We start from the raw sequence: 16,844 nt of genomic DNA, 5'->3' as shown, positions 1-16,844 counted from the left end.
CCGGAACCCAAACATGATTTCGTCATGGCGGAGGTGAGCGTCGTCATCGATGGACAGGATGGCCTCTGTCTCAATTTCATTCCAGGGTAAGAATCGGTTGTTCAAACTGTTCTTCTCAGTACGGACCACCTGTGATGAGGAAGGAAAAACATTAAAAATCAAGGCTGTGTTATGGAAGGTCAAACAAAATGTGTATTTAGGTCTAAGGAGATCATGGCTGGATTTACTGAATAATTTTGACTGATCTCCGCACTTGTAAAATCTAGCATGTGCCTTTCAGGAATAAAAGCTGCCTTACACTTCAATAAATGTATATGGATTTACCTTTTCAGCTTCACTCGTTAGCTAATTTTCTTGTGAATCAAGCAAAAGCTGAGGATTATTTTACACATGCAATAAACACGATGTAGGGAAATTAAAAACGACTCTCCCCAGAGAACACAAGGTGGCAGAGTGGATCTGAGATTCCAATGGCTATGGAGTTCCCAGCCTGGTCAGTAATTTTAAAACCTAACTCAGAAACCTCGTGAGTCTGTCACTTCTGACTCCCAATTCTAATGCCTTTTTGGGATATAAACCCAAAAAAAGAGCACAGCCCATCTGGTCGAGATTAATTACTTCACCTTTGCAATTCCTACCTACAGTGCTGACTACTCGTACACAAACTTTTTCTTTCTTTTCAAGGTGTCATGTACTCAGTACAACAGCTTCTGCATCTTCAGCAAATCCCAATTCAAAAAACATCTAAGTGATTCTACATATATGCAAAGCAGTATTTTCTTCATAAAAAAAAAATTGGTGCTTCAAACAGTACAACTATATAACAAAACAATTTTTATTTTACCATATCTCAGTTTAGTTTACCTACAATGTGGGTGAGTAGCTGTGTTATTCACCTTGCCACCTAATACTCATATAAATCATGACCACAGTCAGTACCTGGATGGCTCATTTTATTCTTAGAGTATCTTTGTCTAATTAGTCCAACCAAAGGGGAACCATTATTTTGCTCTCAAACCCCAAAAACAAAGAGCATCTCGTGAAGAATGATCTTTTCAGAATGCCACGAAAAATCACCTTACTTCCAACAAACTGTTTTACTTGTACTGAGGACAACCTCTACCTGGCATGATGAATTAATTGCATCTGAGGACTTAAATTTATGAATGGTTTCCAAGGAGCTCTGTGACCTACTAGCATGTCTCTTCAGCTTCAAATAATACCTTCCCTCCCGCTGGAGGTCCAGCTAAGACGCCTCTTGCCACACCCTCCTTACCAGGAGAATCCTTTATTCCGTGTTCTTAACGCAGAGCCCTCATACTTCAATTAATTCATTCTAGCACACTTAAAATCCAATTAATTCAGAGCTAGAAGGGCTTTGGAGACTATAGTGTCTCTCACTTTATACATGCAGAAACTGAGGCCCAGAGTGATATCATACAACTGGCAAGTTGCAAGAGCCAAAACTCTAATTCATACCTTTAAAAAAAAAAAAGTTCTCAAAGTCTCATCACTATGTTGCCCAGGCTGGTCTAGAACTCCTGAGCTCAAGTGATCCTCCCATCTCGGCCTCCCACAGTGCAAGGATTACAGGCATGAGCCACCACGCCCAGTTTTTTTTTTTTTTTTTTGAGATAGAGTCTCACTGTGGCCCAGGCTGGAGTGCCATGGTACAATCTCAGTTCACTACAAATTCCATCTGCCAGGCTCAAGTGATCCTCCTGCCTCAGCTTCCCAAGTAGCTGGAACTACAAGCAGATACCACCATGCCCGGATAATTTTTGTATTTTTGTAGAGACAGGGTTTCACCATATTGCCCAGGCTGGTCTTGAACTCCTGACCTTATGGCATCTGCCTGCCTCAGCCTCTCAAAGTGCTGGGATTACAGGCATGAGTCACCACACCTGGCCTGAAAATGCATTATTAATCTGTGCACTGTCAAGGAAAAACAATGTTGCTAATTAAGAAGGCATGTGAAATTGATGATCCCATGTTTACTTTATTACAGAACTTTAAAAAAAATTTTTTTAAGAGATGGAGTCTTGAGTTGTCACCTAGGCTGGAGTGCAATGGTGCTGTCATAGCTCACTGCAGCCTAGAGCTCCTTAGCTCAAGTGATTGATCCTCTTGCCTCAGCCCCCCAAGTAGCTGGACCTACAGGCATGCACCACCATACTTGGGTAATTTAAAAAAAAAAAAAAAACTTGTAAAGACACGGTCTCGCTAGGTAGCCTAGACTGGCCTCAAACTCCTGGTCTCAAGCATTCCCCCTCCCTCAGCCTTCCAAAAAAAGTGACAGGATTACAGGTGACAGCCAACACTCTCAGCCAGAGCTTTCTTTAAGACTCCACTTCAGCCCCAGAGGAGTTCCTGCCCAACTCAAGACAAAGAAGGATCTGCAACAGATTCGCCACCACAGTTAACAGATGTCCAAGCCAAGCAACAGATTGAGAGATCTACTTTGCCCTGCAGCATGTCTGACCAGCATAAAAATCCCCAAGTTTACAGCCCAGGGTGTCTTAAGCTCAGACTCCGCAATGACAAAACGAAGGACGGAGTGAGGCCTAGGTCAGACAAGAGAGAGCGGCAAGGAGAGGAGATGCCAAGTGCTCACCTTAGCAGCTGTCAGCTCCGCTTGCCACAGGGCGGGAGGGTGGCAAGAAGGGGCTGGACTTGAATGGCAAGCTCGGCGATGGTGAGAGGCCATCCATTGTAAGACGCATCCTCAATTTCAGAGATGACAAAATGTAAAATAAGGTCTGCCTTGGAAATGATGGCACATAGCAGCTGTTCACAAACTCCCTCAACAAGCTCCCCCCGATCATTCACTTTACCTTCCTAACACACCTAGCATTCACTCAGTATAGAACTAATTCTGCCAATTCAGCCAAACAAAGCTCGCCGTCACCCGCAGCAGTGAATACACACAGCTTAAAATGAAGAAAAACCACTTGAAAATGTCAGTTCTTGAATATTGGCTTGAAGATTATCAGTTTTGTGGGTTAACCTTCAGACAGATTATCTCCGGCACAATTAGTAAACCAGGAATATAGCAAGGAGCTTCAGTGTTCAAAGTGTGAAGTGAAGACCAGCAGCACACACCACTGGGGCCTGCAGGGGTGCTGGCACCACCCCAAGCCCAGAGTCAGAATCTGCATTTTAACATGCCCCTGGGGGATTCCTGTGCACATTAAATGGGGAGAAGCACTGGTACAGAGGGAGAAAGCATGGCTTTGGAGCTATTCAGAAAAGCTTGGGTTCAAATTCCAACTCCTCCACTTACTAGACGTGTGAATGTAAGTACCCTCTCTGCTAACTCAACATAGCACCATGCTGTTTGCAAAATCTGAAGTTACTTATCAGCCAAAGTTGACAATCCTATTAACAACCTAACTCTGCACCTGCAAATGAAAAACAAGAAAAACTAAAATGATTTGATATCTAGGTCATACCCAAAATTATCTAAACAACCAAATCAAGAGAACCTACTTGTGCTCTAGAAGACTTCGGTGGGGTCATGGAGCTGGAGGTCAAATATCAAAGTGTTTTGGCCTAGATTTCACACCAGTTTTTTTAGTAAGTTTATTAAAGTCCATTACTTAGGTATCAAGAAGCAACAAGAGAACAACTACTAAGGACTCCAGGAACACAGGGCGCCTGCCACCACGGCTCACCCTCTGAGCACAACTGCTCTGGGCTAGAATGACAACAGCTGTTCAGGTAGAGCGAACTGCATTTTAATAATCAGAACAGCAATCAGAATAAAAGGGCCAGGCATGGTGGCTCACGCCTGTAATCCCAGCATTTTGGGAAGCCAAGGCGGGCGGATCACCTGAGGTCAGGAGTTCAAGACCAGCCTGGCCAATATGGCGAAACCCTCTCTCTACTAAAAATAATTTTTTAAAAATCTAGCCAGGCATGGTGGAGGGCAACTGTAATCCCAGTTACTCAGGAGGCTGAGGCAGGAGAATCCCTTGAATCCAGGAGGTAGAGGTTACAGTGAGCCAAGATCGCACCACTGCACTCCACCCTGGGCCACAGAGTGAGACTCTGTCTCAAAAGGAAAAAAAAAAGAACAGAAAAGCTGTTAAAGATTCACAGAAACACACCACCAAGCACTACAGTTTATTTGTGGTTAGCTGACAAGTAACTGCAGTAAGTCAGCTTTAAAAATTCGGAGCAGTGGTTCTCAACCAGGAATGATTTTGCCCCAGGCTACAGTGGCAATGTCTGAAAGGATTTTTGGTTGTCACAACTGGAGAAAAGGGTGCACTACTTGCATCTAGTATCTAATGGGCAGAAGACAGGGATGCTACCAGATCCTACAGTGCACAAGACAGCCCCCCACAACAAAGAATTATCTGACCCAAAATGTCACTGTGCCATTGCTCAACACCCTGATTTAGAGTCAACCTGCAGGAGACAGTAAACCAAACAGCGCTTGGAAGAGTAACTATAGTTCATTACCTAAGACATTCCCCTTTTCCCCATAACCACAAAAAGATTTCTGCCCTCACAACCTTTGCAAACACCAACTAAAACTAAATGGGTGGAAGAGTAAAAGTTTTCTTCTAACAGTTTTGCTTCAAAGCTGCAGTGTTTAATGGCTAAACAAAAGCTCAGCAAACCAACTATTATCCATTCTGGCACCAAAATCAGAAGAACAAAGAGGCTCAAACATTTCTAAATGCAGGCTGGGCGCAGTGGCTCACGCCTGTAATCCCAGCACTTTGGGAGGCCGAGGCGGGCAGAACACAATGTCAAGAGATCGAGACCATCCTGGCCAACATGGTGAAACCCCTTCTCCAATAAAAATACAAAAACTAGCCAGGTGTGGTGGTGTGCGCCTGTAATCCCAGCTACTCAGGAGGCTGAGGCCGGAGAATTGCTTGAACCCAGGAGGCAGAGGTTGCACTGAGCCGAGACTGTGCCACTGCACTCCAGCCTGGGCGAGAGCGCAAGACTCCGTCTCAAAAAAAAAAAAAAAATTTCTAAACGCAGACTCACAGATTAACATGGCCTCTAAGAATCTGAGAAAAGACAGGTTGAACATAACAGAAACCAGTCAACCAGAGGGACTGTGTCATGTTTAGGAAAGGTTCTCATTTTTGTTGAAGTCGTTTTGTTTCAAATTAAAACAACACTCTTCCCCCGACCCCACAATACTGGCTATTTCTTCATGTTACTCTAGCACATTGCTATTAGATGCCTTATGATTACACCTTAGTAACTTGTGAACAGGAAAACTCACTTTCAAGTTATTGCTTTAATTACTGGTATGACATTAACCAAAATGGATAGATCATAGTGCCTGGCAACATAGCAGATGTTCAGCAAATGTTTTATAAATGAATGAATGAGCAGAAAATAGAACATAATTTAGCCCTGCCATTCTATTTACAGAATATGAAATAAAGACTTGAGAAGTTTCTAGATCAAAATTATAAGTAAACATTCAATATCTGTAATAATCTTAAAGAATGATAACTAGAGAGGAATAGGAAACCTCTTAGTATTTAGTGTAGTTTTCTATAGCAAAAAACCCATCCACCTACATCAAGCCAGGAGCACTCTTTGCTTGGCTTGTCTCACACACAGGGCTCCCTGACGGTGCCTCGCTTGCTCTTCTGCACAATATCATTCACGGGACCCTTGACCTCCCATCACAAAGGAAAAGGGACAGCAATCGTGGCCTAGAACGCTGCCACCTCTGAAATTTGGCCATTTAAATACACTTGAAATGCCCTTTTTCTCTTTAAGATTATATCCAGCCCAGGCCGGGCGCGGTGGCTCAAGCCTGTAATCCCAGCACTTTGGGAGGCCGAGACGGGAGGATCACGAGGCCAGGAGATCGAGACCATCCTGGCTAACACGGTGAAACCCCGTCTCTACTAAAAAATACAAAAAAAAACTAGCCGGGCGCGGTGGCAGGCGCCTGTGGTCCCAACTACTCGGGAGGCTGAGGCAGGAGAATGGCATGAACCCGGGAGGCGGAGCTTGCAGTGAGCTGAGATCCGGCCACTGCACTCCAGCCTGGGCGGCAGAGCGAGACTCCGTCTCAAAAAAAAAAAAAAAAAAAAAAAAGATTATATCCAGCCCAGCCATGCCCAATAATCTCCATCCTCCAACAAAACACATACATGCATAATACATCCCTATAGCAAATCCGTATCTGAGAATGAAACTTAACATCATGCCATCACACAGGCAAGAAAGGAAACGGCAACTGATCTTAGTTCTCCATCATCCCCTTCCTCCAACTTAAAAGAGGAACCCATCAGAGAACTCAGGACACGAAAATCAGATCCAGGAAGAGGCACACAGTCATGCCCACCTAACTCAGGAGGACCTAGGTAACACAGCTTGAAGTGAGTGGGGAGGGAGGTGAGTGACAGAAAGAAGATGACAGAAAGAGGACTACTACTACATCATCATCATCATCATCATCATCGAGACGGAGTCTTACCCTGTCACCCAGGCTAGAGTGCAGTAGGATGATCTCGGCTCACTGCAACCTCTGCCTCCCGGATTCAAACTATTCTCCTGTCTCAGCCTCCTGAGTAGCTGGGATTACAGGCGTCCGCTACCGCGCCCGGCTAATTTTTGTTTTTTGTTTGTTTTTTAGCAGAGACGGGGTTTTCACCATCTTGGCCAGGCTAGTCTCAAACCCCTGACCTCGTGATCCACCCATCTAGGCCTCCCAAAGTGCTGGGATTACAGGTGTGAGCCACCACACCCGGCCGAGGACTACATTATTTAAGGGATTCATTCAATAAACGTCAAGTGATGGGGCAGAAAGCAAGAAAATGCAAAGGAAGGAAAGAGAATAAGAAGGTAACAGTGCATTGGTTTTCCATTTATAACTTTACATATGGATGTCATACAGTACAAACAAAATTGTACATGTTTTAAATGACACAAGTCTATTTTAACTTCTAAGAGAAAAAGTTGCCAATGATCCCAGCGCAAGTGCAGGTAAAAAACCTAGGTTAGCAGGTCAACAAATGAGAGAATGCAGATAAAGACCATCCACAGTGCCTAGCACACAGAAAATGCCCAAAAACTGTTAACAATTATTATAACATGATATTAGCACAGTCTCTATTTTAATTGTCATACACTTTACATGTATATTTTATATTCTGTATGTATTTTAATTTATACATTTTCTATATTTTATATACATATTTTAAAAAACAAGTTTGTGCTTCTCCAGGAAATGTGCATGCAGAAAAAAAAAAGAAAAAAAATACATATCTATTGGCAGAAGTCCTAAGACCTGGGGCTGGCAGTGGCTCACACCTGTAATCCCAGTACTTTGGGAGGCAGAGGTGGGCAGATCACCTGAGGTCAGGAGTTCGAGACCGGCCTAGCCAATATGGCAAAACCCCGACTCTACTAAAAATACAAAAATTAGCCGAGCATGGTGGTGTGTGCCTGTAGTCCCAGCTACAAGGGAGGCTGAGGTACGAGAATCACTTAAACCAGGGAGGTGGAGGCTGCAGTGAGCCAAGATCATGCCACTGCGCTCCTGGGCAACAGCGTGAGACTGTGTCTCAAAAAAAAAAAAAAAGTCCTGAGTAATACAGGCATCAATTAGTCAAGTGACCTGAAGCAACAGAATTATCACAGTCTCAGATTCCTTACTTTGAATTAGTAAAAAGAGTATACATAAACTAAGAGGGGAAGACACTACCTCAAGAATCAATTTGCTGCAATTAGTAAATTATGCAACATGACTTTCCGGCAATTCCTTTAAACTTCTGCATTTCTTGCTATTCATTTTTGGTTTGGGGTAGCCTTGTTTTATATAATTTTCCTTTGCAGCCATACAGCCCATTCGCAAACAGAAAGCCACAGCTATAGCCAACAAGTTATTAAATCAAATGTTGTCAAAGAGAAAATCAAACCACCCAGATGTGCCAGCTCCTAGTGAAGTGCACCAGACCTTGCACAGTCTTGGACCTGGAGAAGCTGGACAAGGTTTTTCCTGCTGGCTTCACCTAGCTATCACAATTTTAGGAAATTATCATCTCATTCGTTCAAGGGACATTTTTAAAAGTAGAGTGGGCAGAGATAAAAAATACAGCTTACCAACACTTTAAGGAGTAAGCCCTGAGAACGATCTCCACTCTCTTGCCTGAGGTCTAGCCAGAAGCCAAGCCTCTTAGCCTGAGAGGCAGAGTCCCCATCCAGAAAGTTCCTGACGCCAAGAGTGCACTACAGATGCTACTGGGGAGAGAGCATGAAAATAACTCCCCTGGAATGATATTTACATCAGAAAAATAATTTTGTATCTCTCTCTCTCTTTTTTTTTTTTTTTAGAGACAGGGTCTCCTTCTATCACCTAGACTGGAGCACAGTGGCACAATCACAGCTCACCGCAGCCTTGAGTTACCATGCTCAAGCAATCCCCCCCACCTCAGCTTCCCAAGAACCTGGGATTACAGGCATGCATGATGCCTGGCTAATGTCTTCTATTTTTTTGTAGTGATGGGGTCTCCCTATGTCAGCCAGGCTGGTCTCAAGCAATCCGCCCGCCTCAGTCTCCCAAAGTGCTTGGACTACAGGCATGAGCCACTGTGTCCGGCACTATCATTTTCATTTGGAAAAAAAAAAAATGCATTCTGACCTCATCACTTCCACAGACCTTGCAGTCTGCAAGGATGTATGCTATGCTGATCTCTGAACTGGTTCTCTCCACCACCGCTCCTCACCTAGGCTACTGCGAGTCTTTTTGCTTCTGCTCTTTTCCCCATAGTTCCATAAAAATCATGTGCCTCCTCTGTTCAACACCCTCCAAGGGCATCCTAAGGCAGAGAGGATAAAACCCAGACAAGCGCGACCTGCGCTGTCCTGCACCTGCTGGCCCTACCGCCTACTCCAACCTCCTTCAAACGTGCCACCCAGATGCACTGGGTATTGCTTCTGGCGCTTGCCGTTCCCCATACATCCCTCCAGAATGTACGTGGCGTTCTCGCTCGCTTCATTCAGGCTTCTGCTCAAATGTCATCCCTTCTAAGAGCCCTTCCAAGGCACCCTGTGTAAATTAGCCATACCCTTTATGAAGAAAAGAATGAAAAACTAAGACTCAGGGATGGGCTGCCAAGAGACTGTCTCAGCAATCAGTGAGTATACAGTGTGAAGAGAAGCAACGTCTTGAGTGAGCTAGACTACACTGTTAGTAACTGAAAGACGTCCCTTTCCTAACAGCCCACATGTTACAACTCCAAAAGGACAGATTCTAAAACGGCCACCCTACTTACTATTTTCCAGAGTATAAAGCAGAGTAAGGAAGATGTGTCAACTGGTCAAAGTAGTAACTGAAACCAAAATTTTTTTTTTTTTTTTTTTGAGACGGAGTCTGGCTCTGTCACCCAGGCTGGAGTGCAGTGGCGCAATCTCGGCTCACTGCAAGCTCCGCCTCCCGGGTTTACGCCATTCTCCTGCCTCAGCCTCCCGAGTAGCTGGGACTACAGGGGCCCGCCACCTCGCCCGGCTAGTTTTTTGTATTTTTTAGTAGAGACGGGGTTTCACCGTGTTAGCCAGGATGGTCTCGATCTCCTGACCTCGTGATCCGCCCGTCTCGGCCTCCCAAAGTGCTGGGATTACAGGCTTGAGCCACCGCGCCCGGCCTGAAACCAAAATTTTTAATGGGACTATCTATCAAGAAGAGATTACTTGGCGTTTCTGCCTCCAGAGAGTTGAGTAAGCTTCTGCCAGACCCAGTCTTCCCTCAGATGACAACTATAACCTCTGCACAAAAATCCCAAAAAAGCAATTTCCAGAAGGCACTAGAGAGTCAACAAAAGACAACCAATTATGGAGAGGTGCTAAAATTCAGAGGGAGGGAGTTACTGGTACAGGGAGAATTACTGTTGCTTCACCCTGAGAGCAAGCCAGAGTTGGTACCAAGAAAGACCGCTAAAACTCTCATACGAAACCTATGGTCTTTCTGGCCTGTAAAGGAAATGTATAAGGTAACCATAGCCCCTAGAAAGAAAGGAGAAAAATCCAGAAAGGAGAAAGCCAGAGAGGGGGAGCTCCAAGTTCTGTGTAGAAACTGCTCTGTCTCTGGCCCACCCCTAAGCCATGCATGCTTGGTGCAGGCTGTAAGCAGAGCAGCTACATATAAAATAACTCAACATGCGAGTGGCCATTCACGAGACAGGGCTTTTAGTCTGAGTCAATACAACTAACCACCTACTAAAACAAAAATATCAACACTTTCCAGAATAAACATCAAAGAAAACCATGCTGAGGCATACCACAAACTGCTGAAAACCAAATAAAAAAAAATTTCAAAAGTAGCCAGAGAAAACCACACCTTACATACAAGGAAACAAAAATCTGAAAACCACTGACATATCGTCAGAAACAACAGAGGCCTGGAAACAGTGGAATATCTGTCAGGTGCCATGAAAGTGGTGGTCCCCAATACAGTGGAGAGTTTTTCAAAAGCCTAGACCTCAAATCCTTTGGCATAACAATACTCTCTAGTTGGCTTTCATTAGGTATTTTGTTGTTGTGCTCCAGGAGCTAAGGGACCTGATTCACATGTTTACAAAATATACAAAAGCCAGGGAGAGAGCAGACACCCACCATCGCCCCTCTGTTTAGTAGTCCTACCCCATTCAACAGGAGACCCATTTCAACTGGTGACACTTCTCCCATCTCTCTACAAGTCCTGCCTCCTTGCCCCACCACCATCCCATTCGTGCTGAAGTTCTCTTTACACAGAGCATTTGAAACAGGACTGTTCAAGGGTGGTGGCAATAAAGATCACCTTCACTCTAAGCTAGATCTTTTTATGTAAGTAATTATTTAAAAGAATGAGAAATTTTAACATGTAAGTCCTATGGGGGATCCCTAAGACAATCCTTCTCCACTTAAAATAGCTGGTGCTCAATAGACTTCACAGCCCACAAACATCCAGCACTTATGCCTATTGTTAGTGGGAACCTGAGCATAAGAGAAGCCCGTAATGCCCAGCACTTTCTGAAATGGCACGGAGGTTCCTGGGTAGATCCACTGATGCCTGGGAACCTTGGTTTAAGCTAGCATACTGAATTGGCTATATCTACATCTTGACAGAAAACCCACTCTGAGGTGTATCATAGTAGTGCCATTTTTCTATAGCAGAGAGGGCTGCCAGTCTCTTTCTAGCTCTGATACCCAGGTACATCCAAGATGTCAGCAACTTCAACTGCAGGCCAGAACACCTGCCTCTCCTAGATACAAAGCACAACCAGAATATTTGCAGGATGGAGTGAAATTCTCCATCTGAAGCTACTTCCTCTTTTTTAAAAGGATCAGAAAAAAAACTTGTAATGCTAATATGAGAAAGCTGTTTAGAACGGCCTATTTGTAAAGTTTCTGGCATTTTCCATTAGGTATTATTGCGATGGGCTGCCCAACAGTCAGGACAACTTATTTCCCACGAGAGTTTTTTAAAAAGGATTCATTCTGGTAAGTTCTCGATGAATTTCAGTCAACTGGGGTGGTACTAGCTTCTCTACGTCCCTATCAAAATCAAAGAAAACTCAGGAAAAATGGAAAACAATGGCTTCTCTATTATTCCACTATTTGAGGAGCATCTATCTTTCACAGAGCAAATCCTTCTTTAATTTCAATGACAAAGTTGTAACAGAAAGAAAAAAAGTGAACTTTGAGAAGTCTATTAAAAAAACTCATTTACAAAACTTTGCTTAATATACAAAATAAACAGGGATAAAAAGGATTTATAACCCTACAGTCTTTGAATAGCTTCTGATTATAAATTCAATTAAATAAAAAAATAAGATTAGCAGCAGTAAGAAAAAATTTAAAGCAAAGAGGTACTTTGCACAGAAGGAAGCAGGCAGTAACAACTATGACACAAACAGAAATGATGCAGAGAGGATACAAGAAGCCTTTATGAGTGAAGTCAGTTAAAGCTGCCCACAGCATAGGCAAGACATATTGGCTTCCATCTCCTTTAACATTAAGGGGCAAGAAGGAATCAAGTAAGTGAGCACCTTTCTAGAATTCTTAGTTGTCTTATCTTAGATTCCTCTTTAATGCAAGATCAAAAAAGCTAATTATCAAAGATCACAAAATGACTACTTAATCCCAGGTCTGTATCACGCCAAATCTCATACTTATTATACCATGCTGCTGCTTAGAAAAACAATTCAAATAAATTGGCTTCCCAGTGAAATACATTTTTTAAAAAACTAGACTTCTAGCAATGTGTGGCCCATCAGACCTTTTGCTACCTTTTGCCGGAAAGTAACTACATATGCAGCAGGTTAAATAGTTGGCAGTCTGCTTAAGACCTGCTCTAAGGCTGCACATTTAAGAGAGATGGTCGCCATCTCTCTTCTAGAATGCCAAGTTTCATTCTGAAGTGGATACACTCCTCAGAACTAAAGCCCTGTCCTACATATTTAGCTATTATTTTTCCTGTAAAATACAGCACCTAACCATGAGATGAAGTAAAGAATGAGAAAGAACCTACAAGACACCCTGGAAGGTTCCACTGGAGTTGGTTCTCCAACTCCAAAATATCAAACCCCAACCCCAGTCTTCCAAAAGACTTCTATGAATACCTGGAAAATGACACAGGCCTTCCTAAACCCTTTGGGAGGTGACTAAAGCTGCCGCTTCTGGAATCAGACACACTAAAGCTCAGCTTCTCCATTACTCACCATGATCTTGGGCAAATTCATTAACCTAAGCCTCAGCTCCCATATGAATAAGTTGAAGAAACAGTGATAATGATATGTCACAAAATGCTTATTATAGTGACTAGATGCTAAGTGCTTCCTAAATGGTAGCTTATCATTATCATCATCATCTTGTTGTGACATGGAAGAAGTCTATGGGATAACCGACAAGGTTTTGTATATTGAATATACAATCAGTTTTGGTTTTGGGGATCCTAGATTTAGGAAGTGAGTAACAGCAACAGAACTACCAAGGCTTGAAAAAGCAGCAAGCAAATCCTTCAGGAAGAAAGGAAACTATACAGGTTTTTCATGAGTATGAATGTATTCTCCTCTACTAGAAGTCACTATTGCTAAAGTGAAGGAAGATGGAAAAGGGATTAAGAGTGACACTATTTCATGCACCAAAACGAACTCTTCGTTTTTCTATTACCATGATGGGGACGCCAATGTCAGGCCACAGAAGGTCCTCTGATGGCAGCTTGGGAGAATTCCACACCACCACGACCTTGTTCAGGTAAGGGAGGCCGTTCAGCCTCTCTAAAGAGTTCATAAGCACTTCCTCCCGCTCATAAGTCAACATCACCACTGTGAACTGCTCTCGGGGAACATTGCCTCCAAGCGCTGCCTGAAACTCCTTGCCAGAACCCCCAGCTCCACCACCAATAGGCCGAAAGCCAGTCCCTGAGCCCAAGAATTTGGCCTCTGAGGGCAACACAGGGTCAAAGGGAGTGTGGGGGAAAAGATGGAAAGGCCCTGGGGCAGAGTTCCAGCTGCGGTAAAAGTCAGTGACAGTCAGAGTGAAATTGCGGAGGTATCTGGGTGAGGCGTAGGGCGGCTCTGTCTCCACTGGCCCCAGGTCCAAGTCCCCGTTGTCAGCCATGTTGGGGTCGGTTCCAGCCGCCTTGCCTGAACGGTGGGGGATCTCAGCTGCCGCCTCTTCCCGTATGGGAGCGGCTGGGATCTGGATGCGAGTCCTAATCATCGCCAGCACGGTATTAAAAATACTGTCAGCAGTGGAGAAGTAAGTCTCCCAGAGAAAGCGGCCTTGCCGCCTCATAGCCAGGAGGTCACTATCGGAGAGGCTTCTGAGCAGGAAATGAACCTCGGTAACACGAGGCTTGGGCACCACCAGGGCCGCCTCGTTCCACTGCAGCATGTCCTGGTAGGGAAGCTGGACCTGCTCCCCGAGCACCACCGGGACGGCACCAACTTCCAAGGCTTCAAAGAGCCGTGTTGCACACCCAGAGGAAATAACCAAGCGAGGGTCCCCGGGGGTGATGATGAGGGCGAAGGTGGAGAGCTTCAGCAATTCCAAGCGGTCCTCCCGCTCCCCACACAGCGCCCACTCAGTCGGCAGGCTGGGTTTGGGCTGGTTTTTGCAGGTGAATTCCACCAGGACCTGATCCAGCTTGCTGTCCTGCACCGCCTTCAGGGTGGCAATGATCCGGTCATCGTAGTCAGCAGGAGGGTCGCCCTCCATTTCCTCTTCGAAGGAGCGGGCCTCCTGAAGGCTAGACCTCAGAGACTCAATCTTCTCGCCCTGGAAGGTGAAGAGATATTTCCGCTTCACCGGCACCTGTGGTGGGATTTCCATGAAGTTGGGCTCAGACATGGCATGGACCAGCGGCGATACGACCAAGTCAAAGCCAGGTCTGTACTGGACAGCGTAGAAGGTGGACTGGGCCACCATGGCACGGCCAGTACTGACGTTATATAGGAGGTTCTGTGTATCTGACTTACGCGACAGATTGATGATGACATGGTTGTGTCCATCTGTCCGCCAGTGTGGCAGGGAATGCAACTGCTTCTCCAGCTCAGCAGGCCGCAGCACCACCGGCTCCTGCATCTCTCCCACTAGTATCACGTAAAGGCAGGCAATGTCTGCGTTTTCTGTAACATAAACGTTAGCTCGTGCTGTTGCCTGAAAAGCCTGCTTGACCAAGGGATCCAGGTAGCTGCCAAAGACAAACTGGTCACTGTCATAGACATAGACCGGAAAGCCAGAGGTGAGAGGGCAACGAGAATAATCAAAGCAGTTGTGCAGCCGGCAGCCCCGAGTGGCCTTCGGGGGAGGGAGGCCTGCATCGTCCTTCTCTGGGAGCAGTCGGATGGGCAGGGACAGCTTGGGCTGGTTCTGGGCCATGAGCTCCTTGTAGGAATGCTCGGTCTGGCTGATGACATTCTTGAGCTGGAGCAGGTCCTGCTTGGCATTCTCGATGCTCTTCTTACAGGCTTCGATCTTCAGATTCAGCTTGGCGATCTCGCTGTTCAGCTCTTGGCGCTTGGCCTCCAGCTGCAGGAGCTCTTCACTCACCGACTCCCGGATGCGGCACAGATCCAGCACGTGCTTCACCTCGCACAGCTCGTTCCCCACCCGGGGGCCAAAAATCCGCTTGCCTGCCTCATCAGCCTCATCCAGAGTGGTGAGGTAATAGTGGGCGATGAGCGGGAAGAAGACCAGGATGACAAAGAGCGTGAAGCTGAGCCACGTGAGGCGAATGCGGTTGGACCAACGCAGCATGCAGGTCTGACCTCCGTTCCCCACGCCCCCATTCCGCAGCATGGTATAGCCTGTCATGAGTCCTCTGCAGCCTGCCCCCCAGATCACGTCGGGTCACTCGCCATAACCATGGGTTGCTATTCCACAAAACTATCTCTGTTTCACTGACGCGTTTCCGGAAGAGTTAGTGTGCTCCCTGGACAAGGCACCAAATAAAATGGAAATTTCATTTTCCTCAGCTGCAGCTGAAATGGTCTCTGACCCTATTCCAGAAGATTTTAAGTTCTGGCTGTTGACCAAAGAACATGTCCTTAATCTTTATCAAACGGTAAAAGGTGCCACATTCTTGCTGCGATGAAAGGGAGGAAGTACCTGATGATGAAACCCAGAAAAAACACCCTGGAATCAGACAGACTTTCTCAACTGCCATAGCTCTTGTTTCTTGGCTTTGCTGACCAACAAGTATGCATAGTGTCAATTCACAGTTATACAGTAATGGGTTAGAACAGAAATAAATGCCAGCTTCTTACGATGCCTTTGCCAACAATCAGGCCTGCAAAAGAAAGAGAACCATGTCAGTCTTGAAGAGATTATGTTCAACACCCCCACCACCATACATTTCTAGAAAATGCTTAAATCTTAGATGGAACAACGGCTAGAACACTGGCTGTGTCTCAAAGAACATTACAATGACAATGTAGAGATGCTGTTTGTTGTTTGGTACGGGTATTTTACTTGGGGCAATAAATGGATAAGTGCCCCCAAAAAGCTGCAGTTTACAACCCCTCCCCACTTCTTATTTAACTGGATCTAGAGTGGCATTACAGCCCTATAACACAATGACCAACTAAATTCACGGGACAAAGATGTCCACAGTCTCATTTTCTTATCTGTTCCATACCTGGGCATCATCTTTAGATGAAGAGAAATACCTTCCTAGCCAACTTGGGTAGTTTATGTTTACTCCTAACCTATAAGTCTTCTTTGGAAATACTTTACAAAAAAAGACTCTGAAAAGCTCAATTTGTTCAACATAGAGTTGAAAGGGTTGAAGAGAACTCTTTTGATCTGTATCCAGTAGTAGATGCAGTAATCCTGAGACAAAATGTATTTCCCAGTTTGCTTCTCATTTATCTTCCATTAGCAGACATCATGTGCTCTTTCTTAAAATATAAATAGTAACTTGCTCTTTTAGAAAGAACACTATACTTAGAAATGAGAGACATTCGTTCTCATTCTTTGCTGACAGATTTGCTATCAGACCTCGGTTTCCTAGTCTTCTAAAATGGAGATAGGTGCATGGAGATGGCAGTGCACCACAATGCTATGACACAAAGTAGAGTGGACGGGAGGATGCTTGAAGCGACTCAGTCCCTCAACGACACTCCCAGCCCTGCTCTCTCACCAAGCTTCACTGCCACTGACTACAGAGGCTTGCCACTTGCTTTCCCTCAAACTCAACAGAGCTGGAAGCAAATCATAATATTCTATGCCAGGGAATATTCCCGGTTTCTTTTTTCATTCTTCCAAAAAATATTCACCATACTCTTAACAGGGCTAAGACATGCTAAATATAACTGTGGGAGAATCTAGGATGTATAATCCTTGACCTCATGGAACTTCCTTCAGCCTAA

The 16,844-nt window shown here is 44.9% G+C and overlaps 1 protein-coding gene across 1 annotated transcript in view; it reads right to left on the bottom strand.

The window, feature by feature from the left end:
- The window catches only part of EXTL3 (exostosin like glycosyltransferase 3), a 37,495-nt gene extending 22,188 nt beyond the window's left edge, over positions 1 to 15,307 (bottom strand). Inside the window, exons 1-2 of the mRNA XM_065518587.2 lie at positions 13,141 to 15,307; positions 2 to 129 (exon numbers count right to left, since the gene is read on the bottom strand). Coding sequence (XP_065374659.1) covers positions 2 to 129; positions 13,141 to 15,288 — 2,276 coding nt within the window. The 5' untranslated portion in view covers positions 15,289 to 15,307. The remainder of the gene's footprint in view (position 1; positions 130 to 13,140) is intronic.
- Between the last annotated feature and the right edge of the window lie 1,537 nt (positions 15,308 to 16,844).

This window comes from Macaca fascicularis, chromosome 8 (assembly GCF_037993035.2).
Source record: "Macaca fascicularis isolate 582-1 chromosome 8, T2T-MFA8v1.1".
Lineage (NCBI taxonomy): Eukaryota > Metazoa > Chordata > Mammalia > Primates > Cercopithecidae > Macaca > Macaca fascicularis.
Note: the sequence above shows the minus strand (reverse complement) of the source record. Positions and strands in the feature narration are given on the sequence as shown.